Source organism: Monodelphis domestica, chromosome 8, assembly GCF_027887165.1.
Source record: "Monodelphis domestica isolate mMonDom1 chromosome 8, mMonDom1.pri, whole genome shotgun sequence".
Classification (NCBI taxonomy): domain Eukaryota; kingdom Metazoa; phylum Chordata; class Mammalia; order Didelphimorphia; family Didelphidae; genus Monodelphis; species Monodelphis domestica.
The window spans coordinates 176730876-176757295 of NC_077234.1; the positions used below are offsets into that span (position 1 = coordinate 176730876).

Sequence of the window (26420 nt, forward strand, 5' to 3'; positions counted from 1 at the left end):
AAATTCTATTCTCTCCCATTTTATTGGTGAGTAATTATTGCTGTCTGAAAAGTAAATGATTAATGGCAATGATTTGGGGGAAGAGAGACTACAGACAGATGCTTCCTTTATTTCTGCCATCACCCCGCATGTACCAAGATCTGCAGGTGCCTCCTTACCTGATTCTGTAATATTTTACTCCTGGATTTTGATGTCCCTAAAGTCATGCTGTCAAATACAGATCCAGAGTGAGCTGCAGATCTCTGAATAAGATAGAAATGCTAGATGTGATGGGGATACGATTGGGGATGTAGGCTAAATGATCACCCTAGTGCAACTATCAATAATATGGAAATAGGTCTTGATCAATGACACATGTAAAATCCAGTAGAATTGTTTGTTGGCTATGGGAGATGGGTGGGAGGAGGAGAGGGAAAGAACATGAATCATGTAGCCATGGAAAATATTCTAAATTAATTAATTAAATAAAAATTTTCAAATTAAAAAAATGTCCATTTCATCATGCCACTATTCTCAGAAATATTTAGTGGCTCATCATTGCCTATTAATCAGTTTTACTTAGTTTGGCATTAACAACCCCCATATCTTCATTCCTACTTGATTATTTAACTTTATTTTATAATACTGCCTGAAATAGGCATGCATCATTTTTCCATGAATATATCCAACTCATATCCAACTCCAGTCTTCTGATTGAGACAGTGGGGACACATGAAGCCTCCTCTTCTTAAACCTCTCCTTGACAACTTAAGCAGTCCTAGGCTAGCTCACTGAGCTCCAATTTCTTCTCTCCTGGCTTTAGTACTTGTCCTGCCTGAATATTTATCCTCTGCTATCACTCATTCTTCTACTTTGGCTGCTTCAACTGCCAGGAACATTGCAGATGAAAGCCAGTTTTGTCTCCTTACTTATCCCTCACTTTCTTACTGCAGAAAAGAGTACAAAATGTTTCTTTATTTTCTTTTTTTGATTCACTAGCAATAATGGAAAACAAAGCATTTAAATAACAACAAAAGCAAAAGGTATATAATTATAAATAAAATAAATAATAAGAAATAAAAATAATAAGGACCTTTGAGATAATTTAACCCATCCCCCTCATTTTACATAAGAGGAAACTGAGGCCAAGAAATTATGACTTACCCAAAGTCACATAACATTAAGGTGCAGATATTGGAATTAAGTCCTACTCAGGCCCTCCATCTCTCATTCTCAGCACTGATACCCTTCAATTTTTCCCTAAGGTGAAAATATATAAGTAATTCTTATCCTTAGTCCAGTCACCATCTCACATTTTGTTTTTTTCGTCCATCAGTCATTTCAGTCATGTCTGAGGCTTTATGACTCTATTTGAAATATGTTTTGATCTTTTACTATAGACATTATTCTTTTCAATAGCTGCTACTTTCAGTTATTTCCTGTGTCCCTCTTCTCTCCCCAACTATATGTGAAATAGTATGACAGGACAATCAAGAGAGCTAATGTGATCTTGGGTTTTATTAGGAGAGATAGAGCATCCAGAAAGGAGGTGATAGAAATGCCACTCTTTTCTGCCCTCGTCAAATCCCAGCTGAATTAATGAATTAAATCTTATATAACACATTTTAGGAAATAGATGGATGACAGTGGAAAGGGTTCAAAGAAGAGCAACTAGGATGGTGAATGGTCTCCAGTTCATGACATGTGAGGATGTATGATGACTAATGGAATTGGGGACATACGTTTCTTTAGAATAGGGCCTATTTCACTTTACATTCTTGGAGCCTAGAACAATATCTGACAAAGAATACCTTCTTAATAAATAATATTATCCTAAAAGGGGTTATAGTAGATGAGGAATGAAATGGATTATTTGATACACTAGGTGAAGTTACAGATACTCTCAAGTCTTCAGCAATTTCTCTTAATTAAAATAACCATTTTCCTCCCACCCCCAGATTAGGGGAAAAAAAGAGAAACTGCAGGTGTTTTTAAAGGAAGAATGATAGAAAATGTGAAAGGACAAAAAAAGTTGACAGCATCATTAAACAGATGTTTTAGTCATGCTTTACTAGATTGCATTTATCAAATACTATTTTAAATTCAACACAAAGAAAGTGATTTTTTAAAAATAAATTCTGAACAATTCATTATTTTCTAAAGATAGTAGACTATATGAAAAAATTAATGTATCTGATTGAGATTCTATTTTTAATACCTTCATTTTCTAATACCTTTATACATGATGATTTCCCTATAATATGTATAGTTGTGTATCCATACTTAAAACCTCTACCATTTTAAAATGTAAGCAGAGACTATGTCCTCTATATGTCAATGGTATTTATCATAAATACCAAGGTCAAATAAATTGTGAAAAAAATCACTTAATACATAAACCATCAAAATTAAAATTCCAATCTATTTGGAACACTTTCTAATTTTCAATCCTAATTGAAATACAGTCAGTCCTTCTCAGTCTTTCTTACTTATTCATTATCTGTCTCCTGGGAGTCCTCTTAGTGTGTGTCTTGGACCATTGTTTATTCTCTTTATACACTATCACCCTTGGTGATTATATCTATTCCCATAGGTTCAATTATCAGCTCTACACAGATGACTTTCATATTTCTATATTAATCTTTAATCTCCCCTCTGCACTCCAGACCTGCATCTTGTATAGGATGTCTTGTCCTATATATTTCTAAATTGAAATCTTCATCTTATCACCTAAATATGCCCACCCTTCAAATTATTATGTTGTAGAAGGTAAGGCCATCCTTCTAGGTTTGTAATAAAGATGATCTTTAACCCTTTCTTCTTCATGACATTCCACACCAAATCAGTTGCTAAGTCCTCTCACTTGTACCTACACAATGCCTCTTGTGTCCATCCTGTTCTGACTACTCTCATGGCAATTAGACCTTCATATTATCTTGCTTAGACTATTTTAACAGCCTTTTAATTAATTACCCTACCTTTGATTTCTCAGCTCTTCAATCTATTCTTCTTTTAGCTGCCAAAATAATCTTCCTAAAGTACAGGTCCAACTTTTTCATTCTACTATTTATAGCCTAGCACAATGTGTGACACAGAATATTCCTTTAATAAATGAATAACATAAATAAACAAATACATCCCTAGATCTCTGATGATCTAAGTTGGTTATGAGATTAAAAAGAAAACACAGAATAGCTCTTTCAATCTCTGATGTAGCACCATGAAATTACTATGGGGTCACTAGTTAGTCTTACTTTTGCTGTTTAAATTAGGACTTTCTATATTATATCAGAAATTGTAGATTTAGAATGCAAAACCTGACTGTGTCCCTGAGGATACATGCATACATACATGTATGGGTATTCTGATTTGGAATCTGTCCGGGAGAAGCAGTTAGCGGCAAACCAACTGATGGCTGGAACTTTGGGGCATGTAAGAGGGAGAAGGGTGTTTTCTCTTGACTTGGAGACTGGAGCCTGAAAGAGGTTGTCTTTTGGCTTTGAAGACAGAAGAAAGAAGGACAAAGTCCAGCTTTCTCTCTCTCTCTGATTTGCTCTGTTGTGATAGTGACTGAACTTCCAGACCTATCAGTCATTTCTCTCAATTGAACTATATTTCACCATCCTCCAACCCAAGACTCATTGTAGTATTAGGGAAATCCCCAACCGTCTTACCTCCATTTCTTATCTTTTCCTGTCTTCCTCAAATAAACCCCTTATTTAAGATAAAGAAGAGAAAGAATATTTCATTTGAAACTTCATAAGCTCACCCTGAGTTGATTTAGAAGATGAAGAGAGAAGAAGGAAGGGTGAGGGGAGGAAAAGGGAGACTGAAAGAGGGAGAAAAAGGGAGGGAGGAAGAAATTAGGTAACAACCTGATTTTTAGTTATCAATTACAAATCAAAATAGTCCCTTATTACAGGAGCCAATAGAAGTAAAGAAAGAAAGAGCATGGGTCATGCATTTGAATAAAATGGGAAACTCTAAAATTTAATTGAGACTAGACTGGATGAATAGTTTTCTTATAGTGGCTGAGGACAGCTCATTAGGTTGGACCCCTCCATCTAGAAAATATAGATGGGAACCAAATTTGTGGATAAGAGAAATAAAATGACCAATTAATCCATGATTTACACCAAATAAATTCTATCAGCTCCCATCAGACCTATCCATAGTTGGTCAATACGAAACTATCTGGGTTCTGCTTGCCCTAAATTGGTACATTTATGAAAAGCTCCATCTCCCTTTAATTATCTTAGTATAAAGCTCCATATATTCTGACTCCCTTGGGCTAATCGAAATTGGTATAAAATCTGTATAGATCCAGTTCTCTCAATTGCAGCTACATGGGAGACTATTTCCCAGAATCAAACCAAAAGAGGGCACCAAGGTAACAGTGTGTTAGAAGCACACATTTTCTTTCATTTTTGTTTTGGTGTATTCAGAGGTAGATGTGAATTTTTGTCCTGTTTTATTTCTTGAAATAGAAAACTAGACAAAAAAGAATTGCATAGACCATAATCATGAAAAAATTGAAGCAAAAGGCAAGGCAGGAACTTGATAGTAGCTGTTTTCAAAACATGATTTTTTTTATAAAGTACTCACAATTTCCTAAGAACAGATGCCATTTTTCTTAAGAAAACAAAAGAAAACAAAACAAAACAATATATAGTTCTTTTTCATTTTATTGCTTTTCATTAACATCCTGAAATGCCAGTATTTTCTTGTTTCTAAAATTTTCTGCTCCAAATATTTATTATTTATAGGAAAATGGACACAATGAAACACATTTCCAAATTACACATTTCATTATTTACTGGCATATTTTTTGGAAGGAGACAACTCAGTGTTATTTATCTCTAGTGATGATTCAAATTAGGGATTGGAATAATGTTTAAGCCTAAAATTCCACTAGTATTTTTGTAAGAGACTGAAGACAGCCCAAGAATTAAAAAGTCTTCAAATCAAGCACAGATTGAAAATAAATCTAGGAAAAACTCAAACATTCAACTGAAGCTTAGAAAAACAGCAGAGAACCCAAAAAACATTTTTCATAACAAGTATGAACTCACAAAATCATTTCATTGTGTGTCAAAGCCTTTTATAGGACTTCTCAGAAGGAGCAAAAGGATTCCTCATCAGCTGCCTGCCTTCAAATATGCTACAATGGAATTACAAGTACCAGAACAGCACAGCCTTGTCTTTGGGACTAACCTTGCTCAGAGAAGGCCCAATGACTACAATTTCAATTCAGATTTAGCAGTTTTCACTGAGAACTATTTCTTCACACTTCATTTTCCTCTCATTTGTCACAAACCTTTAAAATGTCTTCAGTCCTTTAATAAAGCTAATCATAATACAGTAATTATATGAATCATGCTTTGATTTGAAGAAATCCAACAACTGCTGATAGTTTGACAATGGAATGAATATACTTTCAAATGAAGGGTAACACTGGTTTGACTATATTCCCACCTTCTATTAGTCTAATTTAAACCAGACCTTGACATGGTAATACAGATCCTTTCTCATAAAGATCATACTGAAAAGACTATGGCTGCATTTGGCTTTTTATACTTGTAAGTATACCATCTAATATTTGATAGGAGGAGGAGCAAAGCTGAACTGTTTGTAATTTTTGTGGTTGTTTTACTTCGTAAAAATTTATTTGTTTGCTTATTACATTAAAGTTCCCAAGTATCTCCCATTTCCCCTCCCCTTCCTCTATTAGAGAAGACATCACTTGACTATATCTATAGAGATACACATACCCATATATGTATGTATGTTTATACTTAAAACTATTCATCAGTACTTCCTCTGGAAGTGCACATTCACAAGTTATTCTTTAAAAAATATTTGTGTTGTATATAATGTTCTCTTTGTTCTGCTCATTTTCCTGAGAAACTAAAATTTTGTCCCAAATTTTTACTCTCCTCTTTTTCTTGGCTATAATAGTTTTATTTGTACAAACACTTTTTTAAATTCAATGTGATCAAAATTATCCATTTTATATTGCACACTGCTTTCTATCTCTTGTTTATTAAAAACTCTTTTCCTATCTATAAATCTGATAGATAATGTTTCTTGTTCTTCTAATATCTCCCTTTACGTCTAGACTATGTATCCATTTTGATCTCATTTTCATTAATGGTGCAAGATATCGGTTCATATCTACTCAGGAACTACATGGATTTTTAAAAAAGCATATCTATCATCTAATATCAGAGGGAGAATTATGAGTATGCTTTAATTAGAGAGGTGAAATTCTCCAAGGAAAGCTTCATTTCAAGGCAGCAGAAGTACATAGAAAATGGTATAAAGCTTAGCAAGAAGCTTTATCATGTTCATGAAGATGCAGACTCTATTCTTGGCATCGGTTTTTCCGAAAGTGCAAATTCTAGAGAGCTAGAAAATGTTTGCTAAACTCTCTATTATCACCTTGGGCTGACTCCAAATCCAGATGATGTATGACTACTAACATGCTCTCCTTTATAAGCCAATATGATACTACTGACCCACTATTAGCAGGGCAGTGTGCTTCGAGTTGTTTTCTCAGAAGTGGAAAGAGATGTGCAGTGATCCATCTGTACTGCTTTTTTCTGGTTCTGCTGTTGTAACCAATAACACATATCTAGGAGACATCTGGCTATAATCAGGGAGATACATTCTAGGGAATGGAGTGAAGTTACCTAGCCTAAATGGAGGATGTAATCTAGGATTTACTATGCTCTAATTGATTTAACCTAGTTACAGAGTCCTCCTATTCTCTAACACACCACTCCCTAGATGTTCCTAAAGCTAGAACGAGATAGTTTTGAAGGAAGAAATCTTAGCATTTGACCTTTATTGCCTATCCTTTGCTTCCATGCCTAGAAATAAGGATCCTTTCCAAATCTAAGTACATAGTTTCTACACCCAATAAATTGAGAGCATTTTAAAAAGTATTTCAGTTGAATAATATATTTGAAGACAGACACACAACATGGGTCCAAAAAGCTTAACAGAAAGTAGTGGACATCTTTATCAATACTTCAATCTGCAGCACCTTTTTTCTTCTAAATGTGTGAATCAGTGATAGGGTCATAAAAGCTTAGAATTACAAAGGATCCTAAGAACCTTATAGTTCATTCATTAGCCCTACTCAAGAGTACCCTCTTTAATTCTAATTTTGGTCCTCATCCACAATGGACTACTGCAATAGTCTTCTAACTGTTCTTCCCAAGTCTCCAATTCATCTTCTACATAGAAGCCAAAACAACAAAAAACAACAAAAACAACCACAAAATCTTCCTCAACTACAGGTCTGAAGATAGGCCTCCCCTACTTAAAAATATTCAATATTTTCCTAGTATCTCTAATACAACCTACAAACTTCTTAATCTAAGATTTAAAGCCATTAAAAATCTGGCTACCACACAGGTTGTCATATTTATTTCACTTTACTTTTTTTTAATAAATTGTACATTCCAATCAAACTAACTTACTAGTAGTTTACTAAACAAAACACTACCTCTCTAACCCCCACATTTCCTTCTCTTTAAAAGCCTGGAACTTACCATCCTTTGTTTCTTAGAATACTTCTCTTCCTTCAAGGTTCAGGTTAGGTAGTCCCTCCTATAAGATTCCCTTTGTATTCTCTGTAGCAGTTACTGCTCTCTCTCTCTCTCTACTGAAATCATCCTTTTTTACTTATTGATTCTGTTCTGTACTAGGATCTAAGCTTCTTGAGGATAGGGGCTTCTTCTTCTCATTAGATATGACATCTAGCATAATTTCTTTCTTTTTTTAACCCCTTACCTTCTGACTTAGAATCAATACTCTGTATTGGTTTCAAAGCAGAAGAGCTGCAAAGGTTAGGCAATGAGGGTCAAGTGACTTGTTTGAGAAGTGTCTGAGGCCAAATTTGAACCTAGGACCCCCTCCCCAGTCTCTAGGCCTGGTTCTCAACCCACTGAGCCACTCAGCTGCCCCAAAGCACAATTTCTTCATAAATTTTTACTGAATTAAATATACAGTGTCCCATAGTTTCTCATTTGATGCTACCTGAACAATTTCAGTGATGGGAAACTCACTGTCATGATGTCATCAAACCCAATTGTTGACAACTTTCATTCTTACAATTTATCTTCCTTAAACTGAGCTGATATCAGCCCCCTAACTTTCCCTCACTGAACCTAGATCTACATTCTGGAACAATATAGAAGCCTAATACATCTTCTTCTATACGGATGGTAGAGTGGAAAGTTTTCCAAATTTGAAATTAAAATGAATCTAGGCTCTCACACTTGCTACTTGCATTATCTTAGAAACCACTCTGGGTCTCAGTCTCCTCATCTCTAAGTTCCAAGTTCCCTTCTATATCTAAATTTATAATCTCATGTCAATTCTTGAAGTATTTGATGGCATCTATCAAGTACTGCTCTGTTTTTGATTCTTTGGATTAAATAATTACCAACTCCTTCAGTTATTCATCATATACCATAGTTTCAAGACCTCACAGAATCCTAATCAACCATCTCCAAAGATAGTCATGTTTGTTACTGTCCCTCTTAAAACATAGCTCTGAGAACTGAACACAGTACTCCAGCTGCAAAAAAATAATTGAACTCTTCCTGACCTCATTTTACACAGTATAAATTCATTAATACAGCTTAAAATTATATCACCTTTTTGGTACCTGCAACTATAACATGATTTTGACACATATTAAACTAACTAGAACCACTGTTACATTTGAACTTTTATAATGTCAACCCTTCCCTTCCAGGTGATCATGCATTTTATTTTATTGAATTTAAATATAGGATTATAGATTTCATTGTTTCAGTTTTCTTTCATCAGATATAAAGGGCAAGGGCATGAGCTATGTGAGATGTTTGTCATATTTTATCAATTGCTTCTCTCTCTATACATAGAAGTAGCAGTCATTCTATTGCCCAAAAGAACAGTTACGCTGGTTCCTCTAAATAATTATATAGTTGTTTTGTAAAAAATAGTTTTTTTTTTGTGAAAGGCATAGTTTAAATATACTTTTTATTGGTCAAATGATGCCTTTTCTAGAACAGGAAGGGAAGGGAAGAAGGGAGATATCTGGGAATGTTCATGAAACCAACAAATAAACAATTCTCAAAAGAAAAAAAGTAAGTTTTTTTTCTTTAAAAAGTGCTGAAATCACTCTGAAAATTCAAGTCACTGAGCATTGACTCATTATACTTTTCCTTGACCCCGAGCCCTTGAATTTAAAGTCCATGAAGTTTGCCAACTTGGATTTATCTTCCTGGCTATCATTTTTGTGGTCCTTCCCCCCCCCCCATTTCCACCTCAGTTCTCAGTCATCCAGTGACCCTCCTCCCAAAAATTGATTTCCAAAATTTGTATGAAAAGCAATTAAAGTTCTTCATAACTTAACACTTTCCTCCGCTCCATGAACTTTAAAATCTAGCTACAATGGCTTACTTACTGTTCCCCAAACAGGACATGTGTTACATATCTACACCTCTACATTATCTATATTACATATCTAGAATATTCTTCACTCTCCTCCACCTTTGGTTTTCTTTTCTGTAAAATGGGATTTAATAATTTTAATAGGGGCAAGTAGGTGTTGCAGTGAAAAGAGTTCAAAACTGACCTCAGACACTAGCTTTATGACCTTAGGTAAGTCACTCAACCTCGTTTACCTAAGTTTCTGCATCTATTAAAAAAAAAGCTGGAGAAGGAAATGGCAAACCACTCCAGTATCTACCAAGAAAACTCCAAATGGAGTCAAAAAGAGTCTGACATGACTGAACAACAACATCAGCAACAATAGCCTAATAATTTAATTGTAGCATCTGCATCCCTGAACTGTTGTGAGGATAGCATGAGATAATGCTATTTATAAAGCACTTTGGAATCCTGAAAATATTTTGTAAATAATACCTAATATCATCATCATCATGAGTACAACAATGATAATCATGACTTTCTTCAAGACTAAGCTCAACAAGCAAGAGACAGAGAACATTACAAAATGTAAAATGATTAATTTTATTACATTAAATTAAGAAGGTTTTGTACAAGCAAAAACAATGCAACTAAAATCAGAAGGGAAGAAACAACTTGGAAGAAAAATTTATAATAAAACCTCTGACAAAGGTCTAATTTCTCAAATTTATAAGGAGCTAAGTCATTTGGGATGGGATGGAATGGGATAGATGTTATATCTAGTCTAGCCTCATCCAGCCTAGCAGAGCAGAACAGAGTATAATATTATAGTATATGATATTTTACTGTATTACACCATTCATGTCATATTGCTTATATTATATATTACATATTCTTTTCAAATAATATTTTCCTTTCCATGGAGAGACAGTTTAATGTCCTAGAAAGAAAGCTAGACTTCAAGTCAAGAAAATCTGAGTTTGAATCCCTTTTCCAACACTTACTGCTTGACTATGGACAAGTCACTTAGTTTTTCTAAACCTCAGTTTCCTCAAAATTAAAATGGGTACGATAATGCCCAGGAGTATTTTGAGGATTCAATAATATAATCTATGTAATGTGCTTTGCAAATTTTGAAGTGCCATATAACTACCAGTGATCATTTTAACATGTACAACTTTATGATTAAATATGTTCTCAGTGCCAATGATACCAATTTCAGTTATGAAAATGTTCTTTGTACAGCTTCCTTTAATGCATTTGGATGGCAATTAGCATATCCTTTCCAAGTAATCACTGTGATCTGTTTGACTGAGAAAATACATTCATTTTCTGAAATGCTGACAGTTCTTTGAACCCTATGTCTTCACCTGCATATTCTCACCATGCTACCACTATAGAATGGCCCCAAACAATTATTTGGAGGAGTAAGATGAATTTCGTTTATTGGTCCTTTGGGAATTTTCCTTTCATAGCTTAGCAAATTAGAGGCATCATATTTTGCATGGTATGCCAGGAAAAAATCAATAGAATAAAAAAATTAAATGAAGTCAACATAGGGTATAGCAAAGGATTGAAATAGCGTTAGTCTGACATCTGTAATCAGTCAAGGACAAGAAATGAACCTTTTCAACAACAATTGTGTTTTTCCTCCTGTCGTATTAAAGATCACGGTCCTGCTTCAATCACAAATCAAATCATTATATTTTTAAATGTTAGGGCACTAAGTGATATTAATATATTTAGATAAAAGTTCAAATCTTTTCAAAATCTTGCCTGTCAGAGGTGAGATCTCTTCCAATGCTGCTGCTTTACTTTTGTTATGCAAATGAAGGTGAATGATTGATTTTGCATGACTCTTTTTGTCCTACTGATGTAATATTAGTAATGGAATAAAGTTATGAAATAAATGCAAATTTACAGATTTAACTTCAGCATTTATCAGCTTAAAGTGAAAACAATAAGAAAATGTAATGTCTTTCTTTCTAAATTTCAGCATGAAAGAGCTGAGCATCATTTCCTGAATTGTGATAATGATGTCAATCATATGTTGCTAATTACTACTAACTCTTTAGACTAAAATGATTTTCTGGAGATTGTTATAAATAAAGCAGCATAGTACCAAATTAACTTATTTTGTTATTTGTCTCAGTATTCGACTTTACTTTGTTTTTGTAGAGGTAGTCAAAATAGGGGACACAAAATTTTCATTGAAATGTATATCTAACTAATGGATGAAGGAAGATAAGCAATAATGGCCTCTTAGCCAAATACATTTAATGTTGACTTTTTTCAGTCATAATATGCAATTAAATATTGAATGGGTAAAAATTTCCCAGAAAGGGCTGTTTCTAGAGCCTGACTTGCTATTTTCTCCGCTTGAGAAAAACTAATAAAGTTAAAGGATAAGATATATTGCTGTAACAATTATAACAATTTTCTCACATAAGTAGGGTCCTTAGAATGACTTTATTTCATACAAGAGGCAGAGGTGATAGAGTGTTGCACCTAGAGACAGGAAAACTTGATACAAAATCAGGTCTCAGACATCTGTAACTCTAGGCAAGCCACTTATCTTCTGCTTGCCTCAGTTAATTCATCTGTAAATGGGGATAATAGTAGCACCTCCCTTCCAGGGCTATTGTAAGGATCAAATGAAATAATAATTGTAAGATGTTTAGCACAGTGTCAGGCATGTAGTAAGCATTATATAAATGTTAGATTTTATTATTACTAAAAATCTAAAATTTCTTTACTAAAAATTTCCTTTCATGAAATGGAAAAATGAGAATTGGAACTTTCAAATATAAATTCATTTTCTAATTTTGTTTTTCTTCAGTTTTAGCAATATTCTCATTGTTGCTCTAAAACATCTTAGAGGTTTGCAAGTCTTTATAAAATTACATGGAAATGTTCATTCTTTTTAAAATTCACTTATTGTCAAATATCTAGATAAGCACACTACTCACAATTCAGTTGCCATGAAGATTTTTGGTTTTTTTTCAGACTATTTTTTCTTCTGTTACTTGAATATTCCAATGAACCAATAACCTCATCATTTTGAGCACGTTTTTCAATGGTAAAGCCAATCAATTAATCAACAAGCACTTATTTTCAAAAACTCACTATGTACCAGACACTGTGCAGATTTCAATATATACATACTACTTAATCCTTTTATACATTTATCATATAAATCTATTACAAATAGCACTCAATATTATGGGTTCCTTATTCTATATTACTTAACTTGATGTATTAAAAATGGAATATGTGAGCTGTCCAAAAGTTTCCCCTCAAATTTACTACATGACCAGCTCACCTCCTTTTCTAGTCATGTAGCTCACTATTATCTTTCATAGCATTTCTCCTGGGCAAGTTTCCATTGTGATAACATGTTGACTCACTTTATACTCACATCCACCATGAACTGTTTATAAGGGCTGCTAGGTGATATTCAAGTTCCATTCTTTAGAAATTATGGTATTCTTATCCAATTCAAGGCCAAGTTATTGTTCAATAGGACTCCATCAATATTTAGTATATTTGGTATATATATATATATATATATATATATATATATATATATATATATATATATATATATATATATATATATATATATATATACATATGTATTCTCTCTAATAACTGTCCATCTAATCACATTTCCTAAACTAGCAGAATGACATTCTTTGTTCATTTGCTTTTTCCTACAAGAATAGTTAGACCAAACTCTTGAGTAATTATGGATCACATTTAGGTATTCCTATAGTGTCCCAAGACTTAATAAAATTATCACCTGGTCATCTGCAAAATAAACAACAAAGTTAGGAAACAAAAATAACTTTGAAAACTTAAATACTCTGAAAAGCAAGGTGACTGACCATTATTCTAGAAGATCAAAAATGAATTCTATCAGCCTTCAGTCAGAGAGGTCACAAATTCAAAATACATGCTTTCAAACATAAACCATATGATGTTTTGCTCAACTATGTATATTTCAAATGATTTCTCTCTTTTTTTTTCTCCTGAGGATATTGTTGCTAGGTTAACTTTAACTATATTTATATTTCATCTATGTCTATCTACATGCATAAAAATAAAATGTCATGTTCTTCTTGGAAACCAATAAGGAAGATGGTCATAAATACAAACCTTACTGAGTAGTCCAGTCTATGGCTAATTGCATCTAATTTATTGTTATGAATACTGATCAGATGATTTCATTGGTAAGGGGACACCCAGGTAAGGAAACTACCTCTACTAATGCAATCTGTCATCTTCATTGTAATTTATAGTTCTATAAAGTTTCCAAAAATATGACAAGACTTACATAGATAGATAGATAGATAGATAGATAGATAGATAGATAGATAGATAGATATACAGACAGAGCCAATGTGTGTCATATTTGGGACTTGAACCCAAATATTTGTGACTTTGAGGCCAACTCTCTACCACAATGGTTCTCTAATTTATAGGATCACAAGTAAATTTAGAGCTCAGGTTTCAATAGTATTCTTTTCAATATTTCACCTTGGTTCTGGCTTGGAGTCATTGTCATACAGAGCATTCCTACCTTGCCACTTCTTTCCTTGCCTAATGGTCCATAGAAACTATTCCAGTATTTATAGTGTGTTATAGAAATGCTGCTTTAAACAGGTTTCAGTCACAAATTGTCCTTTTTATAAGCATTAATTCCTTCCCAGATACTTTAACAGTTTCTTCCAGAACAGTTTTGGTTCCTAAGTTTAAATATAATCTTATAGCCTTTTTTAAATGCCTCTATGAAACCCAAGCTCATTATCCCTGTCAGGCAGTTGATCTTCAAGTGTGATTCTGATTGGGAACCAATTACAGACATTAAAAAGGAGAAACCAAACTTTTTTCTCCTATAGTTGTGGCTCAGTATGCACAAGAATAAGAAATCTCTTCTCTATCCTTTCTTGGAAATCTAACCAAACAAGATCACAGAAGAGACTGAATTATTTTTTCTGGGGGGGAGGGGGAGTCACTATTACAATCATTTGAACTAGATTTTACTACCTCCCCTCAATTATATCTCAAAACAGAACAGATTCCATTATGCCATGTACCCAACAGTACTGTTAGAATGGAATTTTGTTGAGTGGATAGTAAATCAGGATAGAAGACAAGCAGTTACAAGGACTATGACAAGATCAATCAGATTCATGGAGCTCATTGATGAGTACAGACATCTAGTACAAACACAAAAGATGGGCAATGATCTGTGCCTAAATCTGAATATTCAAAGAAGGATAAACAGGCTTAAATTTGAGAAATAACACAATGCTTTTAATGATCAGAGGCTACTGCCTACTGTCAATGCCTATCTTTCTAAAATATTATTCATTCTCACAGGGATGCTCTATGACTGCAAATCATGGAACACTATGGACTCAATATAATCAAAATTTCAGGTAACCCACAAAACAATGAAGAGAAGCATGAAGAATTTAAGATAGCTGTGAATTATATCAATGATATAAATGAAACATGATGTAAAATATACCATCAAAAATATGGATAATGGAAAAAGGAAGTGACCTTCATTTATTGAGAGAGAAAAAAGATAACAGATGGACAGCCAGAGTGTTTTGTTGCTATCTGTGAAATATTGAAAGGCTGGAAGAAGACTTTTGGGACTAGAGATGTCCTTTCTGAATCTTTTATGGAAGAGCATAGATGGGAATTCCAGCATTTGAAGGCATTGGTGGTATGGATCAAGTGTCCATACTGGAAAGATTAGGGATTTATTGACGTAAGAATGAGATACTTGTTAGATTGGGTGCAGCATTTTAAGGCCACAAGAAAAATTTCAGAATAAGACATAAAGGAGGATTTTGGTGATCATTATTGGACAAAATACCCACACCAATGAAGCCATAGATCCTCAACTTATCAAAGTGTTAAAGCATTTTTAATATCAGCATTAACTTCTAGATTTTCATTTCAGAGTAGAAACCAAATAGATTATACATTATTCTCCATAAACATTAATAATGCATATGCATCAAAATCAGAAACCCTGACATTCAAGACAGGCTTTTAGAACTACGTTGTTAATGTTAATATAAAAAATGATAGGAGATTTCAAGTGGGGATTTCACACTCAGGTTTGCAAAAAGTTTTTTTTAATATGTGTACACAGTGAAAAATATAGAATTGAAATAATTATGGGTAAAAGTTGCATTAAAATTATAGTTTGTGTTTTTAAGAGTTTTTGGTGGCAAAAAGAAGTAATTTTCAATAAAAGCTGATTTCTATGAATATATCAACCCCCAATAAAAATTCCTCTCCAATGAAGATAATTGATAATGAGGCATATATTTTAGTTGTTTATAACTATATTTAGAAATCAATTTGCTCTTTCACATTCATTTGAGAGATAACAATGTATTTTTCAAATATATTTTAGTATCTTTAATCTGGTAGATATTGACATTATCCTCTGAAATTCTGTAAGCAGACTATTGTCACAATTGGAAATATAAACAACCTAAGTGGGTTTGATATGGGCCTATTACTCTACTAGCTACTTAAGTTTAATTCTTTATTATTGGAACAAAGGAGATAAAAAAATATGAGAACTGAAAAATGAAGTTGATCAAAGATCAGCCTATTTTCTAACCCACTTAATAGTAACCTGATTTTAGTTTGTCACAGAGAACTAGGACCTGTGCCAAACCCCCTCCACCAACTTTTTCACTTTCCTTTAAAGTTTTTTTTCTTAGATGCTGATTTCTTGAATGCTGTTTCAATTTTCTATAAAATGTAGTCACTAAGCCTTCAGATTGCTTGACCATTGTTTTCCTAAAGGGGATCAAATCTGGAATTTAAAACAAAAGTCACAATATAAAGATAACTGGCCAGTGATAAGGATGCAGTCCTTAAAAATGTATAATATTCGCTGCCTATTTTCAATCTAAAACAGATATTTGGTAAGCTTACTTCTGGCAATGAATAGCTGAGGGTATAGTGCTGTATGGTAAATAAAATGTTTTTAGATGATTTCAGAGATATGTGAATTAATGACAAAGCCAAAATTTAATCTCTATACAAAAAAAAATTAGGATGTTCAGATATTCCTACCTCAGACCATTTTCGTGTTTCTTTTTTCTAGTTGCTTTTGTTTGAGGAAGAAAAGTTCTGAACCTCTGGGTTGGAAGAGGGCAGTGGAAGTCAATGTTTTGTCTCCATCTTTCATCCTAGAGCCCTCTGTTTATCTGAGTACATAATTACTGTTACTTTTGCATTTTTTATTCCCTTGTATTTTTAGTGAATATCTAGATATAGAATGGAGCAGGTTATATAACTTTGTGAGCTTCTAAAGTTCACAAGCATTATTTGAAGTTCCAGTAGCAAAGACCACTAGAGACAAAAACAGCCTTAGTAGAATAGTGAAGAACTAGCCATGATAAGCAACCTGGCTGACCTAGTCCAACAGTGCACCAAGCAGGAAACAGAGAACCAACTGAACTGTGGAAGGGAATGACTTTTTATGACATAAATACACCCAGAAATGAACTTGGTGTAGATTCTAACCAAAGTTAGGAGGTTTCTCTTGGGCTATATGGGTCCACTACATGAGTGACTCAATCATTTATCAGCCTTTAAGTTACTCCAAGTTGAATTCATTTTCCCCAGGGATCTTGTGAATGTATGTGTGTACAGGGGAAAGAGGGTATCTCCAATTTGAGGAAAGATATGTATTCTATCAGCTACTTTAAACTAGAGCTATTTCTCCTCATGCACTGAGTGTGTATATAAAGTTGATTGTGCAAATTTGACTTTCTAAGTGGGGAGATGTTTTGGAATTTCTATTCTTTATATACCTTCTCATTCAATATACTTTTATAAAATTCTATTTGTTATCAAAAGGTAACTTGATCCTGGGACATGGACCACAAAGAAAGGCATTCATAAGAAATAGTATCATAAATCACAACCTCTCAGGACTATCCCTAGGATCTAGTCAGTTGTTCCCTAGGCATGAAACTCTTCATATGAATGCTATTTTAAAAAAGTATTCCCAGAAAAGATGTAATGGTGTAATTATTTGTTTAAAAAAAACCCTGCCACCACAGAGACATAAAAAACACAGCTGCCAAGACGGTAAGGATCATTGAAAACAATGAAGCAAAGAATACTTAAAATCATTTTTGGATAGATCTCCTGTATTTCTTGAATTAAGACATATAGAAGAATTCCTCTTATCCAGCCCTAGAACACTACCCTAAAAACTTTCTGTCCCACTAGAAGCCTCAAAATACAAACACTCTATCTTGTCAGCCAACTATAGTTCCTTATCTTCAAATGCATGTATGCATTCTACCTTTAAATCATTCATTTATAATTAAATATGCCCTATACCTTTAAAACAAGGCTACCAGATTCTATCCATCCTTCTCAGACATTAAGGGTCTCAAAGTTACTCCAGATTTATCTTAATCCTTCTCTTTATGTTATCATTCCTAGGAAAATGTCCTGATAAGAGGATATTATCCAATGAAGTCAGAAGAAGTGGGTTGTAGCAGTGAAGATGAGTAATAAAAGAATCTGGGAGAAAGAATAGGGATATTGAGAGTTTGGGGAAATAAGAGATAACAAGGAGTAGGAGCACAGAAAACAAAGCACAAGGTCCTTGAAAACTGATGTATATGTTTGTCAATTGTCTATTGGATTGGTCCTTTAACTTACGTAATGATGTAACAATTGGCAGTAGCTAAACTCTAAGATAACTTTATTGATGTGTGGAATGAAATAAATTTCCCTACTTTTTTTGAGTCATATCTCTCCAAAATAATTTGCAGGAAGACTTTGGAATACAAAGAATTGGTTTCTTCTACAGCATATTAACATTCAAAGGAAAGATGGAAGCAATCTTAGCAATCATTTCATTCAATTCTCTAATTTTACATATGAGGAAACAGAGGCCCACAATAGTAAATCAATTTGACAAATATTATACACATGATAAGTGGGGGAATTGGCATTTTAATCCATATCCTCTAACTTCAAATTCAGTCCTATTTCCACTACATCATTTTTAGTAATGCATGCCATGTGTTCTGGACTCCTTTCAGGTCAGTGTATATCAGAACCCTAACACCCTCATCTGAAACTATGTCACTGCCATCTGTCATGTCTCATAGGTGGCGCATAGTGAAATTTGAAGGTTCTATAATAACTTTTGCAGATATTTTTACTATAGGAAAAAGGTATAAGGGAATTTTCCTCATAAGTGCATGAATCTAAAGAAATGTTCTTTGCAGAAAAGTCAACTATCATCTCATTAAAGTCATCTGAATTGATCATTTTTCTTCCTACTGTGGAATCAAAGAAAAATACAGATATGGAACTCTTTCTACTGAGGGTATATTGTAAACACTGTATGTGGTAGTTTCTGAATTTTAAAATTGTAAAAGTAAAACAATAGAATAAATTAAAACTGAATGAAATGCTCCAGAAAAAATACTCTGCTATTGGCATTATAATTTAATTTGCTTTTTGGCAAAGAAAACTAAAATTTTCAAGTTTGAAAGAGGTTTATATAGAGATAGTTAACAAGAAAAAAAATGGATCAATCACTGGTATGTACAACAGATATGGTGCTTCTTGAAATTAATTCCCAAATGAAGTTGGATATCAATTTGTAAACACTTCCTCATCCATAGAATTTTATCATTAGCTAGTTAAACCTCGATTATTATAGGGTAGTTTTAAAATGTCTTGCCAATCTCTATAGAATAACAGTAAATGAAGGTATTAATGACTTGCCAATGACCTTATTCTAAGGATCTTAGGAATAATTAGAACCCAGGAATATGAAATATAGCCCGGTTGCTATATAGTCACTCAGAGAAAAACCAAGGCTCTCTTAAAAACTTAAAAATATTTGAAAAGTCAACATGCATTGAATTATTTTCAACAGAGATGAAGGAAAAGAAAATAACGGAATGTACAGTGCTTAGGGTTTCTTTTAGCACTACTTAATAATCAAGATGTACTCATCTTTCCATCTAGCCATATTATTAAAGTGACAGTTCCCCTCTCTCCCTTACCCATATTGATCTGTGCTTACTGGCAACCACTGTTGTTCTATTAGGTGTTTATCATATGAATAACCCAATCCTAAAAAAAAAAAACAAGACACTATTAGCCCTATTCACTTGCTATGCTATCTTTTGTAACTCACCTAACTCCCCATCTCCTTGTACTCTTCTTTCATATTAATAACCAAAATTCTGCTCTTCCTAGGCAATATTGTGGGCACTAACTGATATATATGTTATATATATATATATATATATATATATACACATTCATATGTATGTATGTGTGAAAAACAGTCATGCTTTCTCTAAAAGTCCACGTATATCACTTGGCATGACCTCTCCTCCTCATTTCCAAAGACTTTCCACAGTTTTCCTACATTTCTGCTTCCAACTCCTAAGTGACATCTTATATCTAATACTATTTTATGGTTTGGTTATGTTTCTTACTCATTAGATCATCATGTAAAACTAATCTATTCCATTGAAAAGTAGAAAATAGAGGGATCATCTACTGTGGTTCCCACAAACATCTAGTGTAAACAGATTATCAATGACTTAGAGAAATATCTTTCCAAAGTACATTTACTTTGTCCATTTTAATGATTATATGGAATTAAAAGGTTACTATTTGTGTGATTGTGGCAGGATCTAATTATAAAATCATTGATCAAGTGAAATATTATATTTAAAAATAATTCAATAACAACTTGATATAAACCTTGTAATCTTGTAGAAATAAAAAAGAATATATACCTAAATATATCCACATATTATGTTTAAAGAAATCAAATTAAGTAGAAAATTGAGGCAGTCACCTAGTTAATTAATTCTGGTAAGAAACACATTTAAAAATTCTGAGTAGTTACAGGAGAAAGTAAGTTACATGAAATAATTTTTCTTCAGTTTTTCAATGCACCTTAAATATTTCAACAAGCAATATAAGTTAATAAAAAGTAGTTTTCATTAACAAATCTATTAAAGCAAAAATTTGAATATATTCTTTCTTATGCTTCAGATAGACACTAATACAACCAAATCAAAGCAGTTAACTATTCATATTCTCTCTTTATCCTGAAAAAGTTTCTAGCTCAAAGGTAAAACACAGATTTCTCCCTAGATAAAAGAACCACAATCACGTTTTAAAATGTAACCCAATAAAATACTTGGTTGATCATGATTAAAATTTAAAGTCTATAGAATGAGAAAACTGCATCAAAATAGTTAATTTAATTATTTCTATATTAACAAATAACAATAGAATGGTTTAAAACAGTTGACTGATTCTGCCCCCAAAAAAAGTTAAAAAAAGTTCTTAAAAATTAAATTAAAAAACAATTCATTAATTCAAAAATTGATTAAAGATATAGCATAAATATCAGAAAATGAGTCTATCTAGATAATATGTACCACAGTGACCTCATAAGATATCAAATATTAATAAATATAAAATTTATGTGCATACTATTTTCATATGGAACACATAAATATAGATCCAGAGATGAAAGAGACCTCAATCATTCAACTGCTACATCTTACAAATGTAAGGCAAAACCTTGAGAAAAAAGTAAGGTTTTCACACTCTAAATCCTTCACTAACAAGTATTTTCTTGAGTTTATTGAGATGACTAAAGTAAATCATATTGCTTAAATATGATGACATCGCAGATGTCGCAATTCATGTAAATAACACACATAATAAATCTAAACTATAATATGAGGTAACTTTTGATCAACCTAAGGAGGTATCCCAGTTTGCTTCAACCTAAAATGCAAGAAAATGAAATATTATAAAACCTACAAATACTGACTCTGGTAAAGGATATGACTTAGAAAGAATTAACCCAGAAACAACCCCATGCTCTGGTTAAAATGTGTGTGTGTGTGTGTGTGTGTGTATACACACATATATTTATATATATAGTAAATATATAGTATATATATGTAGTAAAATATATATATGTGTGTACATATATATATATATACATATATATATAAATAACTCAAGTTCCTTGACTGCCATGTAAATGAAGAGAGAATCATTAGCTACAAAAGCTTCCCTTTAATTTTAACATCTATAATTACTAAATTCATTATATTTTTTCTTCCTGGTGTATAATTGAAAGCATGCTAAAATGGTCCTAGGGTATGACTATGTGGCATTATGAATTTTAAACATAATAAGATAATATGTACATGTATAATTATGCAGTTTAGAATGCAATATGATGGACAGGTCTACATGTACTGCTGGTTTGAAGAATTTCTCCCTTTAATGAATTCTCCTATATAGCATATTTTTGAATATTACAATATCCTACAGGATAGTAATACAGATATATATATATATATATATATATATATATATACTCAGTTGAATCCTTATGTATAGCAGAATGAAAATAGCAACAATAACATACATAGTTTTATTTAGTTTGTCAACGTATTGCTTCAAGTATAAAAGTATACATTTATGTTTTTAAAAGACAGATACTTTCTTACCATATCAAAAACTTTCAAAGGATATTTTTAATAGCAAAGCATCTTATAGATAAATGTTTACTGCAGTAGAAAGAATGTATCTTATTTGTTCTAACAAGGAGTTCTTGTCATCAGTGATCCCCAACCTTAGTGTTGTAAAAACAAAACACCTAGTTGAAAGTCATAAAAATTACACAGTGATAACATGTCTCATCTTCAGAAAAGAGAAAGTAATTTTCACCTGAAATTTCTTTCTTTACAAAATAAAATTAAATAAAAATATAAAATTTGAAATGTAGTACGATGCAGTTTGGGATCTGTATTATCAGTAGTTTTAACATAGTTGGTGTTGGTAAAAATGGTTAAAATAATGAATATTGATTTTTAGCATATTCATATGAAATTAATTATAAAAATATGAAAGGTTTAATTTTAGCATATACTTATTGTATAGTTACATGAAAATAAATAAGAATGTTAATATAATTCATTGGGTTTAGATACAATGATGCATATTCTGCATATTTAATTTAATAATCTCTCCACAATTGTAAGCAAATTTTAATGGAATACTTTGAAAAAATATTTCACTCAAAATGTTAAAGACTACTTAAAGCTTGTTTTAAAGTATATATGTTATTCATATTTCTGCATATATATACAATATAGCACATATTTCCTTATTTTGATTATCTCAAGGAAATAATTGGTTTACCATAGCAACAGTATATTACTACCTATTAATCAATTTGTTTTGAGAAATACCAACTGGAAAAATCCCAAATTCTTACTGTTGTCAATAATGAATGTTTGCTAAATTTAACTACAATCTAATACTCTATCATTAAAAATATTCCTAGAAATATCATATCATAGCCAAAGTGATTTGTCATGAATTGTTCTGTGCATGTCTGTGTATGTGTATAGTGATGATGCTCATAAAACAACTCTCCATTGCCTTTGTCTCTTGTTCAATTTGAAAGAGATTTAAAAATAGGTAAATTGTTGTAGGTACAAGTTGCTTATGTATCTTTTTTTTTTCAGGTTCTGAGTTCCGCTATCATATCAAAAGCCAACCTTTTTTATTCCAAAAATCATTCTTAAAGAGAACATGCCACCACAACTAAATTTTATGTATAATAAGTCCTTCTCCATAAAGTTACATGTGTAAAACATTGTATCTGGTCTAGTGGTGATAAGGTAGTTGATGAAATGGAAAGCATTGTAGAACCTGTTCTATAGATATACTGACTCATAGAAAGTGAAATGGAGAATTGATTCAACACCAAAAAATTTCCACCCTGTTTCTCAGTTAAGAGTTAACACATCCCATACCTTAAGGAATGTTTAAAAATACAAATTGTCACAATCAGAGTAGGATGAAATGTCTTTATTTGAGCTAATAAAGGTGATGGTCCATGTAAAAGAAAAGGGCATAGCTTAAATTATAATGAACGTATCATTCCTACTTTTTAAGGCTTAAAATTACCTTTAAAACTCCGAGACCTTATTTTGGAGTTTCTTTCTTTGTCCACTCACTGTACTTTACCACAGTAAATGACATGGTATTAAAGAAGAAATCAGCCAGTGACACTCTTTTCCCCCCTAGGTGTTTGGCTATAATTTTCAGAGTTTGAGAAGCATAGGTCCCTCCAATGACCTTTAAAAAAAGCAACTACTGGAGAATCCCTGACTCTAGTTTATTTTGATCACTACAGGCCTCCCACTTTATTAGAAGAAGGTCTACTTCTGATGTTAAAGAACATGGTCAGAACAAGGTTCCTTTTGGATTAGTCTAATTTCTAAGACAGTAGATAATTACTTTTTATTGCCAAAATAATTTATTACCAAATAAAATATGACCCTACAATATATTAATGCAGAAAAGGAACACTTAGGCCAGTGATGTTGTCAAAGCAGAAATACAGAGTTTGATATGATACCGCCCTTGTCTGTACTTTCCTAGGTTCTATGATGTGTCAGCCACAGGCAGAGAATAGAGTGCCTTTCTAAAATGTAAATTAAAGTATGCTTTCTTTTTTCTAGTGAAAATAAAATTTAAAAAACCCTCACATTGTTCATCTTTCTAGGTGAGAAGGGTTAGTCCTAGCATATAACAATGAATCTTATTGAGATTCTGTCATCATTATATCCCTACCAAAGGTCACTGCAGTATCTGTTTATATCCACTGGAGTCCTTGAGCTAGTTTCAGCTTCAGCACCTCGGATAGCGATACACTTTTCAGATTGGCCACACATACAAAGATAGTCTTTTTACTTTGCTAATCTCGATTGCTTGCCTGCAAATTTAAGATTGATGTGGTCTGACTATCAGTAAATGTTCTCCTCAACCATGGAGAGGACGTCTTTATTGGGGCTCAGTAAATATTAATTCATAACGTAACATTGTTATAAGAATTCTAGACGACGTACTGATACCGCAAAGTTGTTATCAATCTCAGAGAAACCTCGGAAGTTACAGATGCTAAGTAACCTCTTGCAGACAGCTCCTGCATTTTATAAAACCAGAAACATATCAGTAAGTATTGAAACGAATTCTTCTTAACCAAATATCAACAACCATTGCTCTTCTCTCACAAGAAGACCAACTTAAGAATGTCATTGCAAGGCAGTTCTGGAAACTCTCAAGCCTGATTCACACATGCACACACCACTTTACTTTTTCTTGTGACTAGTTTTACTTAGTGCCATGCAGTCTCTATCACTACTTTCCTATCAAGCCACGCTAAAACAGTAAAAGAAGATAGCAGAGTTTAAGCTAATTGTATGGAGGTAGAAAGGGAATTCTATTATCCTAGAAAACCAAGATTTCTCTGTCCTAGAAAAGAATCCTTTTGTATTAATCTATTTGTGTCTGGCAGACTCTCAAGTTACCATAACTACAAGTAACATAAACCAGGAGAGAGGGGAGGGGAGATAAATACAAAAAGCTCTAAACTGATCGCACATAGAAGAGTAGAAGAAAAGACCCCATTGATCCTACCTTACAATCCTTAGGACACGATTTCACCGAGTACTCATCCGACTGTAAATATTTCTTGAGCACGAGCTCAAACTCATCGTATTTCTCCTGAGCATGGTGGTCATAGCGTTGGTAAGCCTCAACGCATTGCCTGCAGCTCGTCCTCTTCCTGTCCTCCTGGAGCACCACGTCCAGACTACAGTTCAAAGAGTCTGGATTGGACAACCCAGAGAACAACTCCCAAAATGTATAGGAATTACAAAAGGGAAGGTAGAAATCCTTCAAGTGAGGAGTTTTATGCTTCCCTGTCACCTGCTGCTGGGGCTCCTCCTCTATTACCTGACTCCAGTTCCTCTGGCACACAGAGTCCGCATCCTCAACTATGAAACACTGGCCTGAGGAGGCGGCCTCAGGGTAACATGTCTCCAGGCGCCACAGAGGTTTCGTAGAGTTTCCTAGAAAAATAGCCTTGTTCTGATTATTTTGTCCTCTGCTGCTGTGGCCGCTACTGCTGCTACCGCCGCCGTTGCCGCCGCCGCCGCCGCCGCTGCTGCTCCCGCTGCTGCTGGGAGAGGGGGGGAGGGTGGGTGATGATGAGGAAGAGAGGAGTCTGTGTGCCTGTACGGTAGGCGAGGACTCCCCCATGCTAGTATATAGAGCTGGCCAGGAGGGCTCCTGCTGCCTCTGTTGTTGCTGCTGCTGTTGCTGTTGCTGCTGTTGCTGCTGTTGCTGCTCCTGCTGCCGCTGCTGTTGCTGTTGATGCTGTTGCTGATGATGATGCTCCTTGTCTCGGGTCCTGGTCAGTTTTGCCTCGGCGCAGAACCACAAGTGATCAGAGAGCAGGACTGTGAAAAACAAGAGAGATGCCAGAGACAGTCGCCATTTCTGAGCCCTCTCTGAATCAGTGAACGGTTTCTCGTTCTCCCGGGGTGCTGCAAACCAGATTTTTAAGCCGTCATCATACTGCCGACACATCCAAGCACCCCTGGTCATATTTTGGGAACGCACAGCCCTGGCCGACTCCACCGTGAGGGCTCCTGTGCCAGAGTCACCACAATATGCATTGACTTAAAGGGTTTAATTTTCTTATCCCCTCCTCCCGTCTCTCTCTCTCTCTCTCTCTCTCTCTCTCTCTCTCTCTCTCTCTCTCTCTCTCTCTCTCTCTCTCTCTCTCTCTCTCTCTCTCTCTCTTTTTTTTTTTGCTATTTTTCCTACAGAAATATCAGGTTCTGTAGGTAGATCTGACTTGCATCAAAGCTAATCATCAGTCAGACCCCATCCACTGTAGAGTGGGAAACAACGATGCAGAGAGAGAGAGAGCAGAAGAGAGAGAGAGAGAGAGAGAGAGAGAGAGAGAGAGAGAGAGAGAGAGAGAGAGAGAGAGAGAGAGAGAGAGAGAGAGAGAGAGAGAGAGAGAGATGAGAGAAAGAAGGAGGGAGGGATGGTGGTGGTAGTGGTGGTGGTGGTGG

At 33.8% G+C, this 26420-nt stretch overlaps 1 protein-coding gene across 1 annotated transcript in view; it reads right to left on the reverse strand.

The window, feature by feature from the left end:
- The window catches only part of NALF1 (NALCN channel auxiliary factor 1), a 731256-nt gene extending 705099 nt beyond the window's left edge, over positions 1-26157 (reverse strand). The window contains exon 1 of the mRNA XM_001365389.3: positions 24973-26157. Within this exon, the coding sequence (XP_001365426.1) occupies positions 24973-25944 (972 nt within the window). The 5' untranslated portion in view covers positions 25945-26157. The remainder of the gene's footprint in view (positions 1-24972) is intronic.
- Between the last annotated feature and the right edge of the window lie 263 nt (positions 26158-26420).